The 24,088-nt window shown below is 45.8% G+C and overlaps 1 protein-coding gene across 3 annotated transcripts in view; it reads left to right on the top strand.

The window, feature by feature from the left end:
• Nucleotides 1-22,319, top strand: part of EXOC6B (exocyst complex component 6B) — a 606,547-nt gene extending 584,228 nt beyond the window's left edge. For 2 of the 3 annotated variants that reach the window (XM_064572330.1, XM_064572328.1), the window contains 2 exons: nt 9,190-9,302; nt 13,448-22,319. In XM_064572330.1, the coding sequence (XP_064428400.1) occupies nt 9,190-9,302; nt 13,448-13,574 (240 nt within the window). In that variant the 3' untranslated portion in view covers nt 13,575-22,319. The remainder of the gene's footprint in view (nt 1-9,189; nt 9,303-13,447) is intronic. The other variant, XR_010405595.1, reaches the window with a different exon arrangement.
• The last annotated feature ends 1,769 nt before the right edge of the window (nt 22,320-24,088 follow it).

The raw sequence follows: 24,088 nt of genomic DNA on the forward strand, positions 1-24,088 counted from the left end.
GAGATATCAGATAGGAACTCATGATTTTAATATAGATACATAAATAGATACAGAAATAAATATAGATGTGTTTGTTACATGCAAGTTAGTAAACATACATATATCTCTTAGCTCTGTCCACTGAGATGCCCTAGAAGCAGTAACACCCCGGTAGAAATGAGCATGCTAATTGCCCAGAACTTGGCTTCTAAAAACCATTCTCCAGTAAAAGGAACCAGAGCTTCTTAGAAAAATAACTGACTGCAGAGCAGGGGCAGGGAAGGTACAAGATGAGCTTGCAACATCTTAGTGCCAGAAAGTAAGCAAGTCTTCAGAAAAGGGTAGGACTGGTCAAAAATACACTGGAAAGTGAATCTGAAGGAATTCCTAATGACCAAAACTGGAATAATTTGAAAAACAAAATATAAATAATGATCGTATTAGATTAAAACCCAGGAAATAAAATAAATATTCATGAGGTAATACTGATATAAATAATTGGACAAATAAATACATGGAGGAGAAGGGACAGTACTTTTCCTCACAGAAGAATTCCAATTACTAACTACAGAAGGAATGAGAAAAATGGTCAGCCACACCATAAATATTGTTGCAGACAGGATCTGCCAATGGATATTAAAGTTGGTGGACAAAAGTTAGAGGGAAAACAGGATATTTGCATAGCCTCAAAGTATAACTCCCTCCAGAAGTGTATTAGTTACAAAGGTAAAAATAGTAACTTTGCAGTGGAGGAAGTCATCAGCCACCACCTTAACTAAGTGATCAAGCAAGATCGATATCACCAATAATGAGATGTGACCATCATGTACACCTGATATTGATGCACTAAAAAGGGTACAATATCACTTCTGTAGTGTTTTTGCCAAAAAAATGCATAACCTCAACACTAATGACATTTTGGATTGTGTAATTCTTTGTCATGAGGGCTGTCCTGAGCAATGTAGGACGTTTAACAACATCCCTGGCTTCTGCCCACTAGAAGCAGCATCACCACCACCACCATTACCCCCAGACTCGTTACAACCAAAAATGTCTCCAAGCATGGCCAGATGTCCCTTTGGAAGTAAGCTCTCCCTTGGCTAAGAGCTACTGCTTCAGTCTAACCATAGAAAATATTGGGCAGACCCAAATTGAGGGACAGTCTATAAAATAAAAGACCAAAGATATACTATTCATAAGTATCTATCTTGAAAGATTAGAATGGGGAACTGTGACAGATTGGAAGAGACGAAGGAGATATGATGAGTAAATTCAATCCAGGCTCCTGGAGTGGATCAGAAAAAGGACATTAGTGGAAAATCTAGTGAAAGCAGAATAAAATCATAGTTTAGATATTTAGATAATAGTATTGTGCCAATGTTAATTTCTTGGTTCTGATCATTATACTATGGCAATGTAGTATGTGAACATTGGAGAGGCTGGGTGAATGGTATAGAGGTACTGTCTAAACTATTTTTGCAACTTTTACATAAGCCTAAAATTATTTCAAAATAAAAAATTTTTAAAAATCTCCACTGATATTAATAAAATGCAGGCAGATTTCCATATTGAACTCTATGGCAGTGATAGAAATCTAACTGGTATTTAATATCACTGAGATGTTCCCACCACCTCTAAGGCATTAAACTTAAAGCACATGTAGATAGAGAGAGAGAGAGAGAGAGAGAGAGAGAGAGTGTGTGTGTGTGTGTGTTGTGGTTTGCAGCACAATTTGTGATAAGTAAAAATTTTGCAAAATGTTCAGTTGATAGTTCAAAAGGGAGGAATAGTCAGTATGTCATTTAATAGCATTTCGCTGATTTGGCTTGGATTACAGTTATTCTTGATTTCTTTTATTCTCCTATATGAGGGTAAACCATTTATTTTAATGGCACTTGAAAGGCCCAGTCCTGTTCTTTGCACATGGTGGATGCTTTAAAAACATTGGCTGAATTCAGTGGGTTTGCATGTTCATTAAGAACATCTGAGACAAACAAATGTGTTTTATTATTACTGTTTCAAATCCTGTGAGTATATATTAAAACTTCATTTAAACTTTTTAAATGTTAGTAGGTTATAATTTTTATACAACTCTTAAGAAATATAGGGGCACCTGGCTGGCTCAGTCGGTAGAGCATGCAACTGTTGATCTTGGGATTATAAATTTGAGCCCCATGTTGGGTCTAGAAATTACTTAAAAATAATTTTTTTTTTAAAAAAAGGGGAAAAAAACTCTTAAATATAAATAGATTGAGCACAGTGCAGGCCCAAAGTGTGGTTCTGTAAATCCTATCAGAAGTCATCCCATGCAGAATCAGGAATTCTAACAATGTTCTGATGCAGAAGTAAGAACTCACCAAAGCCAACTACAGGGAAACACGCTAATGAGGATACCTGGTTGTGAGCAAAATGAACTGCCCTTTGGGTGTGTTAGCAGGTTTCCCAGCCCAGCCAGGCTTGCTAGGCCTTACCAGCCAAAGCAGACCCTTGGCTCTGGACCCTCTTGACCAGCCCAGGACAGAGAAGTCGTGCATACACTGATCTTCTCTCATAATGAGACTGACACTTGGCTAAAACTTCTGTTGTAAGTGCTCCTTGGTACACACAGATCACTTAATTCTGTTCCAGGCACACAGAAATGGGAGCCGATGAACCCATACCATAAATAAATACATAAGTTAATGGGGGAAAAGTGCTGAGCGACAAGTGATGAATGTGGAAGGAAGGGAGAAGTTGGATGCCTTCTGTTTGCAACCATCATAGTGAAGCTGAAGCCGACAAGGATCACTGAACTCTTGGCTGAAGTCTCAACCTAAACCCAAAAACCCAAAACAGGGTAGATGGAATACTGGAGGTCCAGAAGGCATTCTGGTATTCAAAATGCAGGTTTAGATAGCACCCAGAGGCACCATGAAACGCTAAACTATGTCCTAAGCTATTCCCTTTTAGTCTTTATGGCGGGGACAGCGCCTCATGGTGGCGCTAGTATTTGGGACATCTTCCATTTATGGCAAGTAGGAATGGGTTCCCTATTTGTGATAGTGATGTCAAGTGTTCTTTTACATGTTTCTTACGATCAAAACATGAATCGATACAAAGAAAAAGTGTTAAGTAAATAAGAACACAGAGCATGAGGATATGGTAAAAATTGCAAGGTGATGTTCAAATTATAAAGATCCTGGAAGTGCTCTTTAGTTCGGTCTTCCACCTCTGACCCTCCTTTCTTCTTCTCCATCTACCTACTTATAAACATCAAGAAGTAAGAGTTCTTAAAGTGCATATACAATGGGCTACTTTCTGTGAAAGAAAGAAAGAGAAATAAGAAAGCATAGGTGCCTCTGCCTATCTTCCCAAATAGAAGCATAAGGAAGACAAATCCAAAACCAGTGGAGTTGGTTACCAGTGAGGCATGGAAGGAATTGGGGTAAAAGAGATACCACAAGGGAGGGAACAACACTTCTCTGAGTTGACTTTTAGAAGCATGTTAATGTCCTACATATTTAAAAAATTAAATTAACAAGGAAGAGAGGGAGGAGCCTGAGACTAAAAGCAAGTGGGCGCAAATGAACCCAGTTGCATTTAGATGAATACCATAACTACATTGAAGGGAAAATTAAGAAGAACTAACCCAAGTGACTTAGAAACACAGTATTTGATTGTACACTCAGTCTTAAGTTGGGAGGGAAAATTGCAAGCAAATCTTGAGCTCTTTTTTTTAATAAGCTTTTTTTTTTTTTGGTAATGGTATATACAAATAGTTCTGAACCTATTTTAGATATATTATAGGTTTGAGCAAATTAGTAACTGAGATGATGTTCTTGAGAGCCAGGATTCTCACTGTGGAGGAAAGCATGTACAAATACAGAATAGAGGAAGGCAAGAAAGAACTCTAAGAATGATTAGAATTGGAGGTGTTGGTGTAAACTCATCATTTCTAAAATATGTATGTGTACGTGCTTACACCCATGTATGCATATATATATGTGTGTGCACACACATACGTATATGTGTATTTATATGCATGTATTTCCTAGCTCTGTCCGCTGAAAGGGCTTACCTCCCCACAGTTTGCCCCCAGTAGCAAAGAATGAAGATGCTCCAGGAGCAATGGCCACACCTAGCACCCAACTCCTGGTCTCTATAACATTACCACTAAAAGAAACCAGAGCTCCTCAGAGAAGTGGCTGGGGCACAGTAGATGCAAGACAAGCATACAGCACCTTATTAGGCCAGAAAGTAAGCACTCCTCAGAAACTATATGGGGCCTCTCACAGGACACAGACTCCAGACCAATCAGGGACAATTTGAGCACCAAAATAATTAGGTGTAGTAATGAATATAAGCCATTGAGAAAATGGGAGCCGATGAACCCATACCATAAATAAATACATAAGTTAATGGGGGAAAAGTGCTGAGCGACGAGTGATGAATGTGGAAGGAAGGGAGAAGTTGGATGCCTTCTGTCTGCAACCATCATAGTGAAGCTGAAGCCGACAAGGATCTTCAATGGATGCTAAATCTGAGGGGAAATTTTAATCAGAAGCTGTATATTTGCGTGGTCTTAAACTGTCTCCCCTGTTGCGTACTGGTTGCAAAGGAAAACATACTACCTAGAGAGGGAGAAATCAGACAACATCTTGATTGAGTGCTCAAAATTAATACCACCAAGGAGAGACAAATGAACAGTGTATACCTCCAGACGGGATCCCCTGAGGAGTATACAGCAGCACTGAGGGAGAATTCTGGCCAGAAATGCAGGTGTTAAATCTTATTATGAGAAAGCACTAGAAAAAAGCAAAACTGAGTGGGGAAAAGGAGGCAGAGGACTCTATTCTTCAAAAATGTCAATATAAGAAAGGCTGTGGAAATAGTCCAGATTAAAGAAGACTCAACAGACAACTAAATGTAATACCTCGTCCTAAGCGATATGATAGAATGGAGCAAAACCAAAACCAAAGTCTCTATACAGGACATTATTGGCTCAATTCTAAAATTAGCATATGGACTGTATCAGTATTAAATTTACTGCAGTTGAAAACTACTATGGTTATGCAAGAGAATATCCCTAATTCTTAGGAATGCTGAAGTATTTGGGAATAAAGGGCCATGGTACATGCAGTTTACTCTCAAGGGACTCAGAAAAGAAAGATCTTGTGTGCCCATGTGTGTAAAGAGAGAAAGAGCACTCGAAGGCTGGAGCATATGGTGTGAAATGTTGATGATGGATGTGGGAGGAAGGCATACGATGTTCTTTATTCTATGCTTATTCTTGCAACCTTGTGATAAGTTTGGAATTATTTCCAAATGAAAAATCTTACAATTAAAAAGAATGGGATCATTAGTGATGACCGAATGTTTTGCATCGCTGAGAGAGACATCACTGAGCTCTAACAAGGCCATTGTATGTGGAGATCCAGGCTGGGATCCATCCAAGTGCAAGTCAGTCTGGAATCATAGTGCTGTGTCGATCAAGAGGCCTGTTGGGTCTCCTGGCCTCCTAACACTGTTCCGTGGAATCCAGTGGAACCGTGCCCCATGCAGCCAACTTGGTTTAAGTACTCCCCCAGACTCTAGTCTATGCCCATCTCTCTCAGAGGAGGCCATAAGATTTAGGCACTGGCCCCTGAAAGGACTGTGGAAAGCAACACAGACCCAGAGTGTGATGGACAGGCTCGGACTGGTTGAGCTTAATAGAGTTGTGTAGGTTTCGTGCCCAGAGTGGATCAATTAAGTAGTTTGACATCCCAGAGCTTTTAGGCTCAGTACTGGCCTTGAGAGACTTGGGCAGGAAGATAAAAATAGAAAACTGTGGAGCTAAATCATGAACTACTCTCCACACCCCATTGGTGATTTGCCCAGGTGTCAGCAGCCAGAAGGACATGGCATTCTTTGCAATAAATCAGAAAATACGGATACCATTCATTCCATCACAGAAATTAGGAATTCATTAATAGAGAAGGTAGTTTCATCAAATGTCTGTGTGTGTCTGTGTGTGTGTGTGTGTACACCTGAAAATACCTAAAATAACTTTCAGGAAATTGGGTTTTCCGAATTTTCCACTTCAACTTGTTATTCATCCACTTTTTTTGTATTCGCTCCCTAGTGTGCAAACAATGACAGGCTCCCCCAGGTCTTTCACCTTTTTCTGAAAAGAAATTTTAATTAAGAGAATGCTATCTTTTTTCATAGTTTTTTCCTGGGATTTGAGGAAAAAGCATAATTGTGTTTGTAAAGCACAGTAGTGGGAGGACTGCAGAACCAGGGACACCCTGAGTGTCGCACTCCTGGGAGCAGGTAAAGAGGACTGTCCCGTGTGGTCTTCGGGCACCACAGCACAGAAACACCACAGTGAGAGTGGGAAGTCAGGGAAAATTCTCTCCTCAAGCAGAGCTCTGTGAGGCCTTGGGGCAGTGAAAGGATGTGGTCGAAGCCCTTTTACTTGCCAACTAAAATAGGCCTGACCTGAAAGAGGCCTGAGAGGGCCCTTTGGGGCCAGGCCAGCCTAGATCAACCGACATGTCTGCCCATCTCTCTCCCTGTCTCCCTTCATCTTTAACACCCCTTTCTTGGCTGAGGGGATAGGGGCTTTTCTCAGTTTTAGGCTCGGGACGTCAGCCAATTCCTGTCCTGCCTGAGGAGGTTTATAACAACTATTCTAAAAGAATGATTGGAAGAGGAGGCTTGGCCAAGCAGGGCAAGGCCCACAGTGCCTGTTTGCCCAGCTGCACGGTGAAGACAGATAGGGGAGGAAGGTGTGCCTAAAGCCCAGGCTCTGGCATTGGATTTGCCTCTAGGCCTCTCTGGTCTTTGTTCTGCACCGAGAGATGCCTTCATCAACAGTTACCTCTTGGAAAGGGAGAAGTAGGGACATATCTTGAGTCCCAAAAGCCTTTACATGTATCTCATTGCTAAAAGGACTGCTTAGGGGGCCCTGCTCCTGTGCAGCAATGTGAGTACGGGACTTTACCCCCTCTAGAAGCTTACAGAGGGGAGCCAACAGTTTCCCTTTCATCACTCCTACCTTTGAAATGCCCGGATTTCTTTTTTAGTTTTACTCAGTTGCAGTTTTTATTTTTATTTTATTTTTTATTTTATTATTTTTTTAAGATTTTATTTATTTATTTGAGAGAGAGCGAGAGAGAGCATGAGAGGGGAGAGGGTGAGAGGAAGAAGCAGACACCCCACTGAGTGGGGAGCCCAATGCAGGACTTGATCCCAGCACTCCAGGATCCTGACCTGAGCTGAAGGCAGTCGCTTAACCAACTGAGCCACCCAGGCACCCTCAGTTACAGTTTTTAAATATTTGTTAGGGTGAGGGTGAAAACCTGAGGCTAAATCCAGCTGGGAACCAAAGCCTTTGACAAAATTTATTTAAGTTTCTCTAAATCAGAATCTCCCCCAGACTCAGAACTCAGTTTACCCTCAGAGTGCTCTCATTATCTTCTTAGACCCATCTAGTTGTTGGCACTCTTACTCCGTGGCATTCCTCTTGAACACTCCTGATCCCAGTGCCGGGCTCTGGGCCCTCAACCATGGACTAAGCCCATTTTCCAGTCCTGACCTCCCGTGGCCCTAGTTTTCATCTACTGAGCCAGTGTCCACATAGGTGCGACACAGATTGCCTCACGTAATTCTATGTGATCCATTCATGCCATAGTTCCATGTTTCTGTGTTGTCTCTGTGTCCTGTTTACATACTATAGGCATGTGTATATGTCTATCTGTAAAGGAAAAACTCAGTTCTTTGTGTTCTACGTAGGGAAAAACTCAGTTCTTCCCTACTGTGTTTCTCCTCCGAGGCTCCTTTACTACCCTCATGAAACATTTCATTTCTGACACTTCTGGTCACCAAATGCGTGGACGTTGTTCCCCTCGTCAGCTGGATGTCCTACAGTTCGACTCAATTCTGACACTGTTTACCCGCAGACAGCGTCAGACCCCACAGGTTAAAGGCTCAGTTCTACAAGACCCTCCCCCCAATTGAGACACAAGCCACCTGGTTGTCAATCTGGGCTTCTGACCAACTGCTGTAGATGGGAGATTGCCTTGACCTCCTCCTCAGGTTTGCTAAATTGCTGGAACAGCTCCCAGAACTCAGGAAATACCTTGCTTACTAGATCACAGGTTTATTGGAAAAAGCCATAACTCAGGAGCCTCCAGGTGGAAGAGATGTATGAGGCAAGGTCTAGGGGAAAGGGTGTGAAGGAGCTTCCGTGCTCTAAGCACACCACTCTCCAAATCTCCACGTGTTCACCAACCCAGAAGCTCTCCAAACCCCATACTTTAGGGATTTTATGGAAACTTCACCACCTGGGCATGATGGATCATGAGGCCTATTTTCAGCTTTTCTGCCTTCTCAAGAGAATAGGTGGTGGGGCTGAAAATTCCAAGTTTCTAATCATGGCTTGATCTTTCCAGTCAGTGACCAGCCTTATCCGGGAGCCCGCCCAGGGTCGCCTCATTAGAACAAAAGACACTCCTGCCACCCGGGAAATCACACGGGTTTGAGGAGGTCTGTGTCAAGAACAGAGGTCAAAGGCTGTGATATTAGGACAAGAGATGCTCCTAGTATTCTTATCACTTAGGAAATTACAAGGGTTTTAGGAGCTCTATGCCAGTAACCAGGGCCAGAGACCAATATATATATATGTGTGTATATATATATATATATATTTTTTTTTTTTCTCAGTATATCTCAGGGTATCAACTGAGTAACTTGGACAAAGTCAGTGCAGCAAGTCATGAAACTGGTTCTTGAGCCCTCACCTTTTAACCTCAAAGGTTATACAGTACATATGTGCCACTGGACTGTAGCCACCTTCATTTGTTCATTGTTGACTTCTGAGCTCCTGGAATGGTGCTTGGCACATGGAAGGCATTTGATAAGTATTTATTAAATTAATAAGTGACCGGTTATTATGACAGTCTTGTGTTTTGCTTCAGTCTCAGGCCCACCCCTGAGAGCTAAATGTTGGCCTGTAGTCTTAGCAGCATCACAATGCTTATGGCCGAGACGACTCGGCCTTCTACCGATTACTCATTTATTTTCGTAGGTGCATTCCAGGCTTTAGCCATTCTTTCTCTTACTACATTTTAATTTTTTATTTATCAAGTCTACCGTTAGCTGGCAGTGAAGGATGTCAGGGGTTTTCCGAGATCCTGGTTTGTCTTGTCTGATTAATCCCTGGGGTGGGGTTTGAATATTTTACAGCTTTTGGATCTCTTCATCCAGTGGGACTGGTCAACCTACCTTGCTGACTATGGTCAGCCCAACTGCAAGTACCTGCGAGTGAACCCAGTGACCGCTCTGACCCTGCTTGAGAAGTGAGTACCCAGTCCGGTGGTCTCTGTTGGGAGGTGGGGATCGGGGTCGGGGACGATTTTCTCTTTGCCAGTACCTTCCAAAGATAGCAGAGAGGCCCTGTTCTTGAAGTTGCTGTGAGTGCTACCAGTAGTCTCCACCACTGGATTGGGCAGGCTGACGTTCTTCTTGTAGCGTTCCTGAGCCCCAAGAAGCTAAGCCCAGTTTGGGTCAGGTGGACTCTGGCATTTACCTTGGAGCTGAATGGGGCAACATCTCTTTAACTAGCGATGACAAGAGAAGAAAGGAAGATGCCTTAAGTTTGGGTTCAGGCCGCCTGGTGAACAGAGTGAGACTGGCCCCAATCATCTGGGGACAATGGGCAGAAGAGCCCCATGGAAGATGGCTCCTGTGGTTTCTAGCAGACAAGTTTCCGGAATTCCAGAAACCTTCTACCAGCACCCCCTCCCACTCCCTGCCAGATTGAGCCTTGTTGTGCCGACTGTCCCAAGAAAGCTGTGTTGGACAAGGTGTCTCATTCTTGCTTTGGGCAGTCACTGGCCAGCAGAGGTGCCACCACGGAGATTGGGTTAGCCAGCTCCGGAACGTCTCCCGGCTAACCAGTATATCACCCAGATGCTGGGATCTGTTGTGCAGCCTAGCTCCGGCTTTTCCTAACCTAGTTGAGAGCTGGCAGGCCAGAGACCAAGATCCGTGTAGAAGGGAAGCTTTTTCTTGTCATCACACTAGTTAACTGCCAGCTTCTTGGAAGAGTACCCTGCATCTAAACAGTACAGCAAGGACATATATGGCCATATGTGAACTTGGATACCACGGATCAGCGTCTAGGAGGTCAGAGTGGAACCTTAAGCAGTAGGAAAGGCTCCCTACTATGCAATTAAAAGGGGGAAAGGGGAGGAGATGGGAAGTAGGCAAGAGCAGGATGCAGAGGAATGTGTTTGGAGCCAAGAAACTAAGAGCCCGGGGTGCGACTTTCTCCAGACCAAGCCAGACTGATATTTCCATTTTGTTTCCCATTGATTCTTTCTCCCAATGACCTTCCTCCTTAGGATCTCTAGAGAGTAAGTATATTATTCACTTGGGCCTTTTCCATCACTTTGAGGCAAGTCCTTCTGGTTTCCTCACTGACACTAATGACTACACTAAATCCTTACCCTGTGAGTTGTCTCCACCCTGACATACTAATCTACTAAACTAGCCTGGTGCCAACTGGCTGGCTGTCTCCTCTCTCCTTGGTCCTTCGAGTGACCCTTGGCATACCGATTCCTATGGGGCTGGAGGTGGTGGCAGGGAATTTTTCCCCCACTGGTGCTCAGCTTCCTGGCACACTCTATACTCTTGCTAGTGCAAAGCTTGACACTCAGCCCTGACAGAAGGGAGCTCCTCAGCAGTCTCCCCCACCTCCTGGTGGTGAAGCCCATGGCGTTAAGATCTGGAACCTATGTCTCCCGGGGGGAAACTTTTTATTAGAGACAAGGCCTAATCCCAGCTGAAATGAGGGTTGGGCCTTTCAGTTGGTGTTTAGATGTCGTATTCACTATGTGTCCAAATGGGCTGTGGGATTCCCTTCCAGTTCCTTCTCTCAACATTCCTTTACTTGTCTGTTCCTAAGAATCTCTAGATCTAAGAGATATTGCCTCATCCACTTTCTGTGTATCAACAATAGGCTAAAATAATAAGCTTCTCTGTAGCATTCTGGAGGCCTAACAGTAACAAAGCCATGTGCTTATTATCCCCAGCAATCAGCAGGGTTTAAAAGCTTCCTCCCAAACACAGTAGGGGCAAAGGCCACCCAGATCACTAAAATCTCTACTTCCCAGCCTCATAGGAATCAGTCCCTTTAGCTGACCCTTTCCTGCTTTCGCCCCAGCCAGATCTACCACCAGAGCTTGACAATCTCTCCTTTTCAACCTGGTGCTTCTTGGCAGAGTGAGACATGAGAAGACCCAGAGACCTGCTAAGAACATTCAGGAAAGAGAAGAGGCACCAGTGTCACTGAGAGGTGGCCATAGCCAAAGTATAGCAGGATCCCAGGCTTACAGAATGAGAGGGGACAAGGGGAGGGAACCCCCTTTGGCTTGGGAGCATCCCAGGACACAAACCAGCATGCTGCCATCAGCCGTCAGGGCACTTGAGTTTATCTTTTGAGTAATCCCAACTCCAGGCCTTAATGGCCAAGAACTCCTAGCCTCTGAGGTTCAGGGACTACCTTCTTCCTCCCTTTCTCCTACCTTATTGGGGAGCTTCCTTATGGGAGCTGAAAGCCAACTCTGGCTCCCCGTCTCTGGGCGGATTCAAGGAGTCATGAAATTCATGATCACGTAAGATGTTAAAATGAACACCTTCTACGTGTAGGGAGTGTTTTTTCTTCCTTCTTTCTTTCTTTCTTTCTTTCTTTCTTTCTTTCTTTCTTTCTTTCTTTCTTTCTTTCTTTCTTTCTTGTTTTGTGTTGTTTTTGTTTAGATTCATAGCATTTTCAGCAAAGGAAAAGGAGTCCTTCTCTGGGATAAATAATCTAAAGCCAGGCCAGTTCCACAAACATTATTGTGCAATTCATGTGTAAGGGACCAAATACAGTAATCATCATAGCCTTGAGGACCCATGTGCTTTCTTTTCAACCAGCCTCTGTCACCTCTCCTTCTTCCTCACCTCCAAGCACAGTCCTGCACATATGAGTAGTTGTACCTTATACTCAGAGTTCTGAATTCACTTGAGTAATTCCAGCCTGAAGGCCCTTAAGCTCAGATCTGTGAAAAAAAGTCACAACTCATTTGTGGCATCAGTGTCGGCCCCCACCACACAGCTTTGGTGCTCATCAGCATCTCCTGGCCTTGTGAATATAAATGCCCTTGTGGCATCTCTAGCCTTTTAACCCATTGGCCTCACATCTGCCCCTCTGCACAAGGGCCACCCCACAGGAAAAAAATGGGCCAGGACTGGCCGAAGGCCCCTGGGGGGTATACCTGGGGGTAGATTATCAGGGTTACCAGGTTCCTTCCCCTCCTTCTTCTGACCTGTCTCCATGCAGCCCAGGGAGCTGTGGAGCCAGAGAGCCAGCCCAGCTCCTGGGGGATGGTGGTGAAGACCACCTAGGCCTACCCCAAGGAGAAATTGGTCTGGGCAGTGTTCTTAATGCTCTAACACCGGAACTAGCTGTGGGTTGGAGGTCCATTGTGCAGAGACTGAGACCAGAGGTCACAGTCAGATGTCAGCTGTCAGAGGTTGTGGACTCTCTGCAGGGGTTAGCACATTCCCACATTCTATCACTATGGCTTACTCAGACTTGGGCGTTTCTGTGAAACCACAGCCTGGTCTTGACTTTATCCATGCTTCCTGGTTAGGTCTTTCCATCTGGCCACGACCATTGGCCAGAATTTCCCATGGTTTGCGCTCTAGGAATATGCCATCTCTGGAGCTTTAGCAAGAAGGTCAAAGGTCTGAGGATATGGACAGCCCTCGAGTTCTCAGGGGCTTCTCTTGCCTGAAGTTCTGGCTCATCGAGTGAAAGGATGGTCCATCTGCTCTCCTCTGCACCATGCACTCAGCCACCTCACTGCCTCTGGGTCCTTACTCTGAGACAAAAGAAATCAGTCAGGCCCTTTGTTTTGTTAGGGATGGAACAGAGGAATTGGCCAGTGAAGTTTAGAACTATACGATAGTTATTCATCTCCTCTTAGATTTGCTAGCCGAGAGTTTTTTCCTGCTTTATCTTTCAAACACCAGCTCTAAGGTCCCAGCAGGATTTCATAAGCTCAGGATATGATAAGTGGATCCTAGAGCTAGATAATTCTGTAAGAGCCCTTGACCATCAGGGCTTTAACATGCCCCAGATACCTATAGCAGGTGCATACCTGGAGATAGAAGGGAAGGAAAGAGGTAGGGTGGGTATGGATGATCAGGGGATTGGTCCCTCCATAGCTGGCTTTTGACTATTTTCCAAAGGTGACTGAGGTTGGGAGGGCTGTGGGTGCCAGCAGGACAGCTTCCTGAATAGTAGGTAGGTATGGGCCTGACGATGGAAATATTCCGGACTCTCTCAACACTGGGTAGAGGTGAAGATGCATGGCACCATCCTACCTCCCACCCGTTCTCCTTCCACCATTGCCTCCTCAAACACTTTGCTCTTCTTCTTTCCTTCTCTGTTTAGGATGAAGGACACTAGCCGCAAGAACAACATGTTTGCACAGTTTCGGAAAAATGAGCGAGACAAGCAGAAATTGATCGACACTGTGGCCAAGCAGCTCCGGGGACTCATCAGCAGCCACCACTCGTGAAGGCTGGCCTCGGGCCCGCAGCGGCTGCTCACCACAGCCCCAGAGGCTGGGACCCAGCCCCGGCTGGCCCTGCATTCGTGCATTCTTCTTCAAAGAGAGCAAATGTATTTTTTTAATAACCTGTGTACAGTATTCACATAACCTTTCCCTATAGTAAAAGAGGCACAAGAAGAAGCAAGTATGTGAGGTGTTGCTAGGCTGGGACTCAGGGGAAGTCATACTGTACTCTGTGTTAGCCTAGCGATGGGGGTCTCACCAGTCCCAGGATGATGCACCACCTTTCACTGTGGCTCTAGAGCCTAGGTCTGGGGCTCAGGACTGACACAAACAAAATGGGTCCTTGGCACCGGGAGGTAAGGTGAGTAGGCGAAAAGATAATAAAGAATATCCTGTTCACTCCCGGGCGCCCCATTCACCACACAGGTGAGGTTGGTTCTTCCTGGTGCATGGAGAGGACCTGGAAAACGTTACTGTTTAGCGTATGAGAGACCAGCACACAGCTCTGGAGGTTCGGATCTCCTCAGTCCACCAACGTTCATTGGCTGGGGAGCAAGCATGGTGTGTGGCCAGATGACAGCTTCACTCCAGTCCTCCAAGGGTGGCAGTTTCTTTAGCCCAGGTCTGACCCAGTGCTTTTATTGCTGATTTTTCTGGGGCAAGATAGAGCTGAATATAGTGGTGATAATTGAACCCCATGACTAACTGCAGGTTGCTCCACGCCGGGAGGAGTTTTATTAGCTCTTGAAAGCCAGTGTGAATGGAATTGGAGCCTCGGTCCCTTCCCTGTTCATCTCATCGTCTTCTTTCAGGGTCAGGGCACTTGGTTCAGAGCATAGATCAACAGTTATTTCCGTAGATCTTCACAGAGAGTCTCGGACTTGGCCTCCTTCAGTAGTGTCATTGGGATAAGTCGGATTCCAGAAGCCTGAAAATGGCCCTTCCTTTACCCTTAGGTAAAACCTGAAGGTTCCTGGGGAGTGCTCCTTGTGTTTGAAAACCAGCTCTCTGGCCACCATCTTTAAAAGAAACATGACCAGCTCTGCACGATGGGGGTAGCTGCGGCTGGACAGGATGCCTGTCGGGAGGGAGCCACTGCCACCATGAGGTGGACAGGGCCAACTGTGGCTAGTGCTTGGTTGCCTCTGGCCCAGCGGTCCCTTCCTGAGTCATGTCCTAGATGTGAAGCTCTTCTTACTCAAGCCCAAGCCTTCCATCCTCTTCTCAGATCCCCAGAGCTCTCCTTTGGCCTCATCTGAGAAAGGTTGTCTATAATCCCAGGGAGCCTGCACTGGCTGGCTTGGCAGCTGTGTCCGCTATCGCACATGGGCTCCCGACGCTTGGTGCAAGGGCTTTGCCATGGGGTCAGTCAGAGGAGCCTGCACTCTAAGACTCCTCAGGAAGGTGCTCCTGTGGCTACCGGCAAGCGTCTAATTGTGCATCACCAAACAATGACAAATGAGCCACACAGGCATTTCCAGCTTGGATTAATGGGAGGAGAGACTCATCAAACAGAATTCTTCACTACCTTCGTCAGCTACTGAGTTGCTTCTGGGAAGGGCAGTGCTTCCTTTTTCATTCCCCACCCCGATCCCCCCGAATCCCATCCCAACTTGCAAACCAAGGGGAAGAGATTACACACACAGACATGAGCCTTCCTCCAAGCTGGAGAGGGCAGGCTGTGTGGAAGCTCTGGAGAAGCTTTCTAAGGCTTACCTTGAGGCCTAGGTGCTTGGCCCAGGGTCTCAGGATGAGGGTCGGGGATGAATGCTGCCACCCAGAATTGCAAAAGGCAAGGGAAGGCAGGAAGCCATGGGAATGACACCCTAGATGCCATCGCCTGAGCCCTGGGTTCAATTGAAAGAGAGCAAGAAATGATTACATTAACCTGAAGTCCTGTTGCTTAAGAAGGGCCCAACACACACTCCTTCAATAGTCCTCCGTTTGGAGCAAGATCCTTTCAGCTTGGAGAGCTGAGACGGGGACATGGGATGGAGAGAACCTTAAGCATGGCACAGTTTTTGTCTTTTTCGAGTCATCATTGCTGGTCTGGTCTCAGGCCCATACCCTGGAAAGACTGCCATAGAGGAAAAGTAAACAGGGTGGAGGAACGGGGGTTCCTGTGCACCTCGTACACAAAAGTCCCTCTGAAGAACACACTTACCCAAGCTCAAGCCTCATAGGGGAGGACCCTTTGGTCGATCTCTTCCCTCTCGGTCTGCCGTCTGTCTTCTCTGATGAAACCAACATGCTGCTACTGAGTTGTCTCTAGAGACACGCTCTTGTTGGGCAAGGGAAGGTCAAAACACGGGGACGGCAATGTCCAAGTTGTTTGAATTGCGCAAAGTCGGATTTTTGAGTCTTGTCTCTATGCCTCTAGCTGGTCCAGCCCTTGAGAGGACTTGTGCACATGCGCCCATGCCCCTCAGACTCCTAAGACCTGGCCTCAGATGCCCAGAGATGTGGAAGTGCCCCGGCAGGCCTCAGCAGGAGAGCAAGAACAGCAGTGGCTAGAAGGCTACAAGCCTTGGAGTTAGTGTGACGCTTAGCCAAGTTCTTGGGGAAACCAGGTCCATGTTTCTGAAGGGCCCTTCTGGTTCGGGCCCCTAGTAGGCTTCAGCAGTAGGGTAGACAGCTTGTATAGTTTTAACATTCACAGGAAATCTCTCTGGACTGTGAATGAAGCTGTTAGGGGTGGAGAAGAACAGGACCTGGAAATTGGAACCAGCAGAGTCCCTGTTGACAAAAGGAGTGTCCAGCTTCCAAGGAGTGCTCCCCAGTGTTTCCACTGCATACCAGGCCCAACAGTCTCTCGGGCCCCAAAGCCAGCCTAGCTTCATTGCACACTTGACAAGTGCTTGCTCAGCAAGCCCCAGACCCAGGGCCCTCTCTCTCCAAGATCGGCAATGGCCATGACCTTCCTCATAAAGCCTCTCCACACTCCCTGGGGCCTGCTACAGAGCTCCCCCTCCCTTCACCTCCCTTCTCTCAGGACTCTGTTCCTGGCTGCTTCGACTGCCTCTTTTTTTTTCTTTGCCTGCGTTCGCAATTACTTTTCACTAATGTGTTGGAAATGGCCTTTTTATTTTGCACAAATAGTTGCACATTTATGGAGGAAATTTAGGAGAGTCCATTTTTAACTCTAAAGGGAACTTTTTTCTTTAAGACTCACTCATAAAGCTACTGATGCAGATGGGCCTCGTGGTTAGTGGGAACCTCCTGTGTGGAAAGAGCATGTTTATTCCTCCTGTACGTTTTCCTCTCTCAACTGCTATTAAACAAGGGAGCCTATGTACCTGTTTCAAAAGCCACGGTGTCGTCTCATGGTTGTTTGGTTCTTCGCCCCTTTTGCTCAGTGCAGCTACGGTAGGCAGCCTGGATTGCAGCCGTGGCACCTCATCGACTGAACTGAGGACTAGAGCAGGCAAAGGCCCGCTGGGGGGACAAAGCCTACCTGCCACCCAAGGCGAGGAGCCCTTGGAAACATCCCGAACCGCTCGGTTAGGTTTTCCTGCCTGTACAGTTAACACGGGTATCATCACCATCAAGAGGAGCAACTTCCGCAATGCCTGATTTATGTGGAGCAGTGGGCTAAGCAGCCTGAAGCCTCCTGTGTACTGAACACGTGCCCTGCAGCGGAAAGGCTCCTAGTCCAAATGGAAAGATGTAGCATTGTCCAGAACAAAGCCAAGTGGGGGAAGGGGAGAAGTGAGCCTATTTTAGAGCTCGGTGCGGGAGAGGGACAGGCCTTGTGGCCTGCTACAGGAGTGGGTCTGGTCAGGGAAGACAGCATCGAGAAAGCGGGGTGTTGATTAACCGGGCCTTGAAGGAATTAAATTCAGATTGTGTTAAACTATGGGAGGATCTTAGGTGCAGACCACGTTAGAGTGAAAAGTTGGCCGGATTCTGGCACGTGCTGGGAGGCTTAGTGCCGAGCCCCGGGGGGCACGCCTGGAACCACGGGGAATAAGGCCAGAAATGTTGTGACCGCACCCACTGCACTTAACCCCTCAGCTGGCACAGAAGCCACGAGAAGAGGATGGAAAGAATTTCTCCAGTAACAAGTCTGCCTACTGCACTCAGGTGTCAGTCCCTGCTGTGCCACTTACTAGCCGGCTGACCTTGACCAGTTCCCTCCCTAAATCTCCCAGTCCTCAACAGTGGCACAGAATAGTAGTCCTCATTTACAGGGTTGATGGTAGCGAAGGCTCTCTCTCCAGCTCCTGTATGTGAACTGGATACTGCCTGGGTCAGAGTAGAGCCAGTCCTTCAGGTGGAATCTCCTTGTCACCACCACCTAGAACATTCTCTGCTCTCTCTTTGGTGCCAAAACTTCTACTAGAATTCAGGAGTTCTTAACCAGGGGTCCATGTCCCCTTGGACCACGTGTGGGGGGGGGGGGGGGGAGTGTCCGCATGCACATGTGTGCACCAGCTTGCATTCACCTGTTTTTCTGGGTAGAAAGTACATGGCTTTCATCAGTGTCTAGGAGAGATTCAGGACTAAAATACTGAATGATAGCCAAATCTCTTTGGAAGCGCACATCTCCCGAGGGAAAGCTAGAAGCTCTGAGCAGTTACCTCCTCTCCTTGCCTCCTGTGGTTCTGGCAGATTTTTCACTACCTACAGCTTGGCCACCCACCATTTCCAGGAGCCCCCACATGATCCCCAGGTCATACCTAAAAACCAGTAGAGTCACCATTCCGAGCTTTCTCTACCCAGCCAGGTTAGGGTACTGAGGTGGGCACGAGGACCCTGCATTCCTGAGAATAGAGACTTACGGCCAGTTGGGGAGAAGGCAAACCAGAGGGCCCAATACAGACACATGAGCCTGCAAAGCCAAACTGAACCTGACTCACCCCACAGAACATTCTCCATAGCTTCTGAGCACTGACTGGTGCAGGGGCTCACCCAAGGCCTTATCCAGAGAGAATAGCAGCCCTTGCGGGGTGCCCGGAGCAGGGTGAGAGGTGGGGGACCGGGACGGATGTGAAGCAGTCATCAGCTTGCCCCTTTGCTCACAGCCAGGCTTATCTGCTCACCAGGTAGATGACCATGGGGACTAGCTTGTGGGAGGTAAGGGGAGGGAGAGAAAGTGCCAGACCCTTTCCTTTCCCCCAGAGGCCTCAGTGTTGAATTTAGTGGGCAGTGTTTGCCGGGAATGAGAGAGCCTCATAGCCCAAGGGACCAGAAGACAAAAGCTCTTGAGGAAGTGCAAGGAGGAGGAGGAGAGAAGTGGGGGCCTGGGCATTGTGTGGGAGAGCCACCCCTCTATCTGTTTCAATCACTGCTGGGGTTAGGGTTACCTTGCACTCGGGGCCTCAGCTGCTTTGTGGGGTCTGTGACATCAGCCGTTGTGATGGTAATGGAGGGGCCTCTCTCATGGGGGGCTCCCCATCACCAGCCAGCCCGCATCAACTCCTAGAGAGGATTAAAGCTCCAATTCCCTCCAGGTGGGGGCAGGATATGGGCCCAGGACTGGGCCTAAGACAACAGGCCCCCCTCCCAGTCTGAACCCACTGCTAAGTGTTATCTTCCAAGCCCAGGCTATGACCTTCCTCTCTCCAAAGCTCCAGAAAAGGAATGGAATCTGAACATTGAGACGCTTTTCTGGCCCTAAACAATCCTTCCATTCTCTAGGCTCAATGATGGGTCTATTTCCTCCTGTAAATGGGTCTCGTAATCTTCAACTTTTACCTTTGCTTCTAAGGGTAATTAATTGGATCTCCCTCTTGTTCTCCCTACACACTCCCCTCTCTGTTACAAGGCTCAGGTTAAGCCCGGTGGATGGCTTTTCTTTCTATTCCGGGGAGTGCTCATTTTTAAAGCTGATGGAGTAAGACCTTGCCCTCTCCAGTGAACCTCTACTCCAGAGAAACCCGCTGGGGAAACACCACTTCTGTGGGCCCGGGAAAGAGGCCTCTGCCCAGCTAAAGGCTTTTCAGATAGCAAGTTCTGAGCAACCATTTCACTTTTTCTTCCCAGGTATGTTTCCAAGGCTTTAGGGAAGGAGTTTTCGGGGTGTCACCCTCAGGAGCAAAGTGAAGGGTTAAGGGATGATCTGGACCCTAGAGACAAAGGGAAGCAAAGATGGGCATGGGAGAAGGATCAAAGGATCGGAGAGTTTCCTTTTTTCCCCATGGGCTAGGAGAAATGGGAAGGCCTCAGGTGCAGGGCAGCATGAGGGCATCAGGGGGAAGGAGTGAGGGTAGACCCCATCAGGGCAGCCGGAGGAGAGGCTGCTATGGGGAGGCAGGTCACGCGGGCGGTAAGTTGAGCCCCAGAGACACTGAGGATTTCTAGTAACCGTGACCTTGTCTGACACTTCGGCTCGATAACGAGCTCTTCGAAGTCAAGGGTGACCTTCTACGCCTGTCTGAATCCTTTGCAGCACTCTGCCCTGCACATGGCACCCGGGCCCTCGGGACCAAATGAGTGACACTTGGAGTGGGGACAGCCACTACCAAGGGAGGGTGCGGGGAGAGCTGCACTCCCTGCCAGGAGGAATATCCGGTGGCTGACACTGTTTAGGAAGGGTATTGAGGATAAAAAGCTACCTTTTAGTCAGTTGTGTTATGGTTTTAAAATTCTCTACAAGCATGTAGCACTCCACTCTTGCTATGCCGTGGAGTAAGGAACAGGGTGAAAGCAGATTGAGTCAAGTGAGAAACCAAAGCAGCAGCCTAATTCCTGACAGGCAGGGTGTGGGTCCCGGTGGTGGTGAAGGTGTGTGTACGTGGCTGTGTGTATGGGCACGTGGGTATCTAAAAGAATTAGGGCCTTCCCCACCCCCCACTCCCGCCCTTTCCCTGAGCCCTGATCCCATTTCCCACATGGAATCACTGTTAACAGTATGATGGTGTTCTTTCTGCTCCGTTGAATGTATATACCCTTTCTTCACAAAAAAATATGATCGTAGTACATTACAGGTTTCTTTCCCACTTAATGTATCTTGGATGTCTTTCGTGGCAATATAATAGGATTTCTTCCTTTATGAAGCCCATGACTACTTCCATTGCATGGACGTCCCTGGAGTTCATTTAATTCTGAACTGGTGAATATCGGGGATGTTCCCAGTATTTCACTATTGTGAACAGTATTGCAAGACATTTGTGTGCACCCCCCTGCCTTCTTGCGTAGGTACTTCTGCAGTATCAGGTTTCAGGAGTGGAACTGATTGGTTAAAGATCAAAAGTATTATAAATGTTAATAGAAATTGTACATTGCTCTTTTGAAAGTCACCCATTTACGCTCTCTCCAGTAGGATGTGATAGTCTGTTTCTCTATCCTCAGCCCCATGTGATGTCAGTATTTTTCATCTTTGCCAATCCTAAAGGTAAAAAATGATTTCCCTTTGTTTTCTGTACATGAATTGATAGTGAGCTGAAGCCTCCATTTGTATTAGTCGTTTGTATTGCCTCTTACATGAAGCAGCTGTCCATATATTCTGCCTTTTTAAAAAAAAAAATTCGGTTGTTTTCTTTTCATGTTGACTTGTAGCTCTTTGTATTTTAGGGATTTTAATTATTTGTCATTTGCATTTGCAGATTTTCTCCCCAGTTTGTCTTTTGAGTCTGTTCATGGTCCATATCATTTAGAACTCCTTATTCTGCAAGTAACTTAAGACCTAACTCAGAAGAGGAGATTTGTTGACTGAAAGTCCAAAGGTAGTTCGGGGTTGGTTTGATTCGACGACTAAAAAATGTCAGGATCCTGTTTCTTTCCTTCTGCCTGCTCTGCCTTTTACAGTCGCAAGGCTATCCTAGACTTCAGTTCCCTGCTGGTGGCTACACGGCTGTCATTCTTCCAGGGTTCACACGTCCACAGTACACTGTGCAGAAACTGACTTCCAAAGGCCCTCTGAGAAGAGTAAGACACCTGCTGACCCATAGCCTCCAATAGTTAGAGCCCTCAATTGGATTACGTGTCATTCTTTTTGACAAGGACCATGCCATGGGTTCACTGCTGAGACATGGTTACTGGAACCAATCACTGTGGCAAGGGCAATGGAGTTACTCCGGTAGGTTAAAACAATCAGCTCTTACCCTGGGACTCTGGAGTAAAGAGGTGTCACTACTCACCCCCAAACAAGCCACATGGCAGCTCCACGCTGGGGAAACGGTGAAATGGTGAAAGGAATACTGAAGAGATGAGCCACAACTTTCAGCACTTGGCATTTTTTGCCACAGAAAACGTTTTTCATTTTTGAAATGTCAGTTTATCAGGCTTTTCCTTTATGATGTTTAGATTTCATGTCAGACTGTCCTCTCTTCAAAATTATAAAAATATCGACCCATGTTTTCTTCTGCTAGTTCATGTTTAACATGTTAATTATTTGTCGATTTGAAGTTTACTTGGAGGTAAAGAATGTGGCAGGAGTCCAGCTTGGTTTTTTTTTCCAAATGGCTAACCAGCATCACTGAGTGATTTGTAATTATCGTCCTTATCATATATTAAATTCCCATTTATCCTTGGGCCTATTTCTGGACTTGAATTACAGTTCTGTGATCATTCTGTTTCTGAGCCATTACCAAATTATTTTAACTACCATATCTTTTGAATCTATTTGAATATCTACTAATCCCTTCCTACATCATGCTCTTTCAGATTGTTCCTGAATATTTGGATTTTTATTCTTCCATGGTAATTTTATAATTGTTTTTTCCAAGTTTCAAAAGTTCTGTTGTGATTTTGATTGGAAGCGCATTGAATGTATAACTTGCCCATAAATAGCATCTTTATAACACAGTCTGTCTGCATTGATGAAATATATCTGTCCACTTATTCGTCACATCCATATTCCTCTAACAGTTTTAACATGTTCTGCATTTGGATTCTTCACATTTCTTATCTAGTACAACCACGGAGGTTTAACATTTTCATTACTTTTGTAAATGAGATCTCTCCTTCCATATTCTACATTTTCTGTTTTACTTACAGAATACGTAAACATCTATCAGATTGGCAAAGTCCTACAGCCCCATATTAACAGATGCTGATGAGGCTATGGAGAAACGGTGGTGGGAAGATAGATTAAACGACTTTCAAAAGCAGTTTTGTGCTGCAGATTCAAATCCTTATCTGCAATTCAGAAATAAAAAATAAATAAAAAATAAAAAATAAAACAAACTCTCAAAACTGGAAATTCTTTCCTAATATATTTGGTGGCAAAACCTGACTTGATGTGAGACTATTTATGGTCTTTATTTATCCCACTTAATGTGGATATGTTTACTTGTCACCACAGAAAAAGTAATATATTTGATTATGGAATACTTTTCCCCAAGCCCTGCTAGAGTATGATACATGCCACGTGCACCATTGTGCCTGTCTAAAATCCAAACAGTTCTTCTTCTGAAACATTTGGCCCCACAAGGTTTGAACAAGGTATCATGGGCCTCTGTCCAGTAAAGTTAAAGATACCCTAAGACTCAGCTATTCCCGAGAGAAATCTATCCACAAGGAGACCTGTATAAGATTGTTCATTCTAGTATTGTTTATAATGATGAAAGATTAGAAGTCACCTAAATGTCCACCGATGGGGGAATAGATTAATTGTGATATATTCATCTAAGAGAGACTGTACAGCAGTTGACATGAGCTACATGTGTCAACATGAACAAATCTTTTAAAATTTGTTGAATAAAAAAGCAAGAACGATAACAGCACAATACAATTTTAAATTTGAGAACATGCATGAGGATGATAAAACACCGAATTCAGTATAGTAACCATCTCCGCAGGGAGAGGGGAAAAACGAGGTCCCCCAGGGTACACAGCAGGCTTTTTGCTTTATCCCTAAGTCTAATTTCTTTTTTAAAAATCTGAAATGAATATGGCCAAGGGGCGCCTGGGTGGCTCAGCCGTTAAGCGTCTGCCTTTGGCTCAGGTCATGGTCCCAGGGTCCTGGGATCGAGCCCCGCGTCGGGCTCCCTGCTCAGCGGGAAGCCTGCTTCTCCCTCTCCCACTCCCCCTGCTTGTGTTCCTTCTCTCGCCGTGTCTCTCTCTGTCAAATAAATAAAATCTTAAAAAAAAAAAAAAAAGAATATGGCCAAATATTAAAGTGTTTTTACAAATACATAGATTTGTATTCTACATAATGTTCTCAATCATAAGAATTCTGGAGGATTAAGCATAAGCAATACAGGACCAGAGCAGCTGAACAGCAGAGACCCAGGCATTTTCTTGTCTTTCTGTTCTGTCATGCTTAGCATGCTTAGCATTTCATAGGCACAGGACAGCTGCCTCACCTCCAGGCATCACATCCACCTTCCAGGCAGGAGGAAAGGAGAAGGAGGAAGAAGGAAAATGAAGGAGATAAAGGCCTGTGCAGGCCAAATCTGTTCCTTCCTTAGGAGGCCATGATTTCTATCTTTCTTCAGGTTTACAGATTTGCTTCCTTAAAATTATGTAAAGTATTCTCAAAATTATTAAATTCAAATTACTATTTAAAATTACCTCTTTGTATTACCTCCTCTTACATCTTACTGGTGGGAACAGAACCACATGGCCACCCC

Source organism: Mirounga angustirostris, unplaced genomic scaffold (assembly GCF_029215605.1).
Source record: "Mirounga angustirostris isolate CCGP_5_RB_7025 unplaced genomic scaffold, mMirAng1.0.hap1 SCAF_10, whole genome shotgun sequence".
In the NCBI taxonomy this organism is placed as follows: domain Eukaryota; kingdom Metazoa; phylum Chordata; class Mammalia; order Carnivora; family Phocidae; genus Mirounga; species Mirounga angustirostris.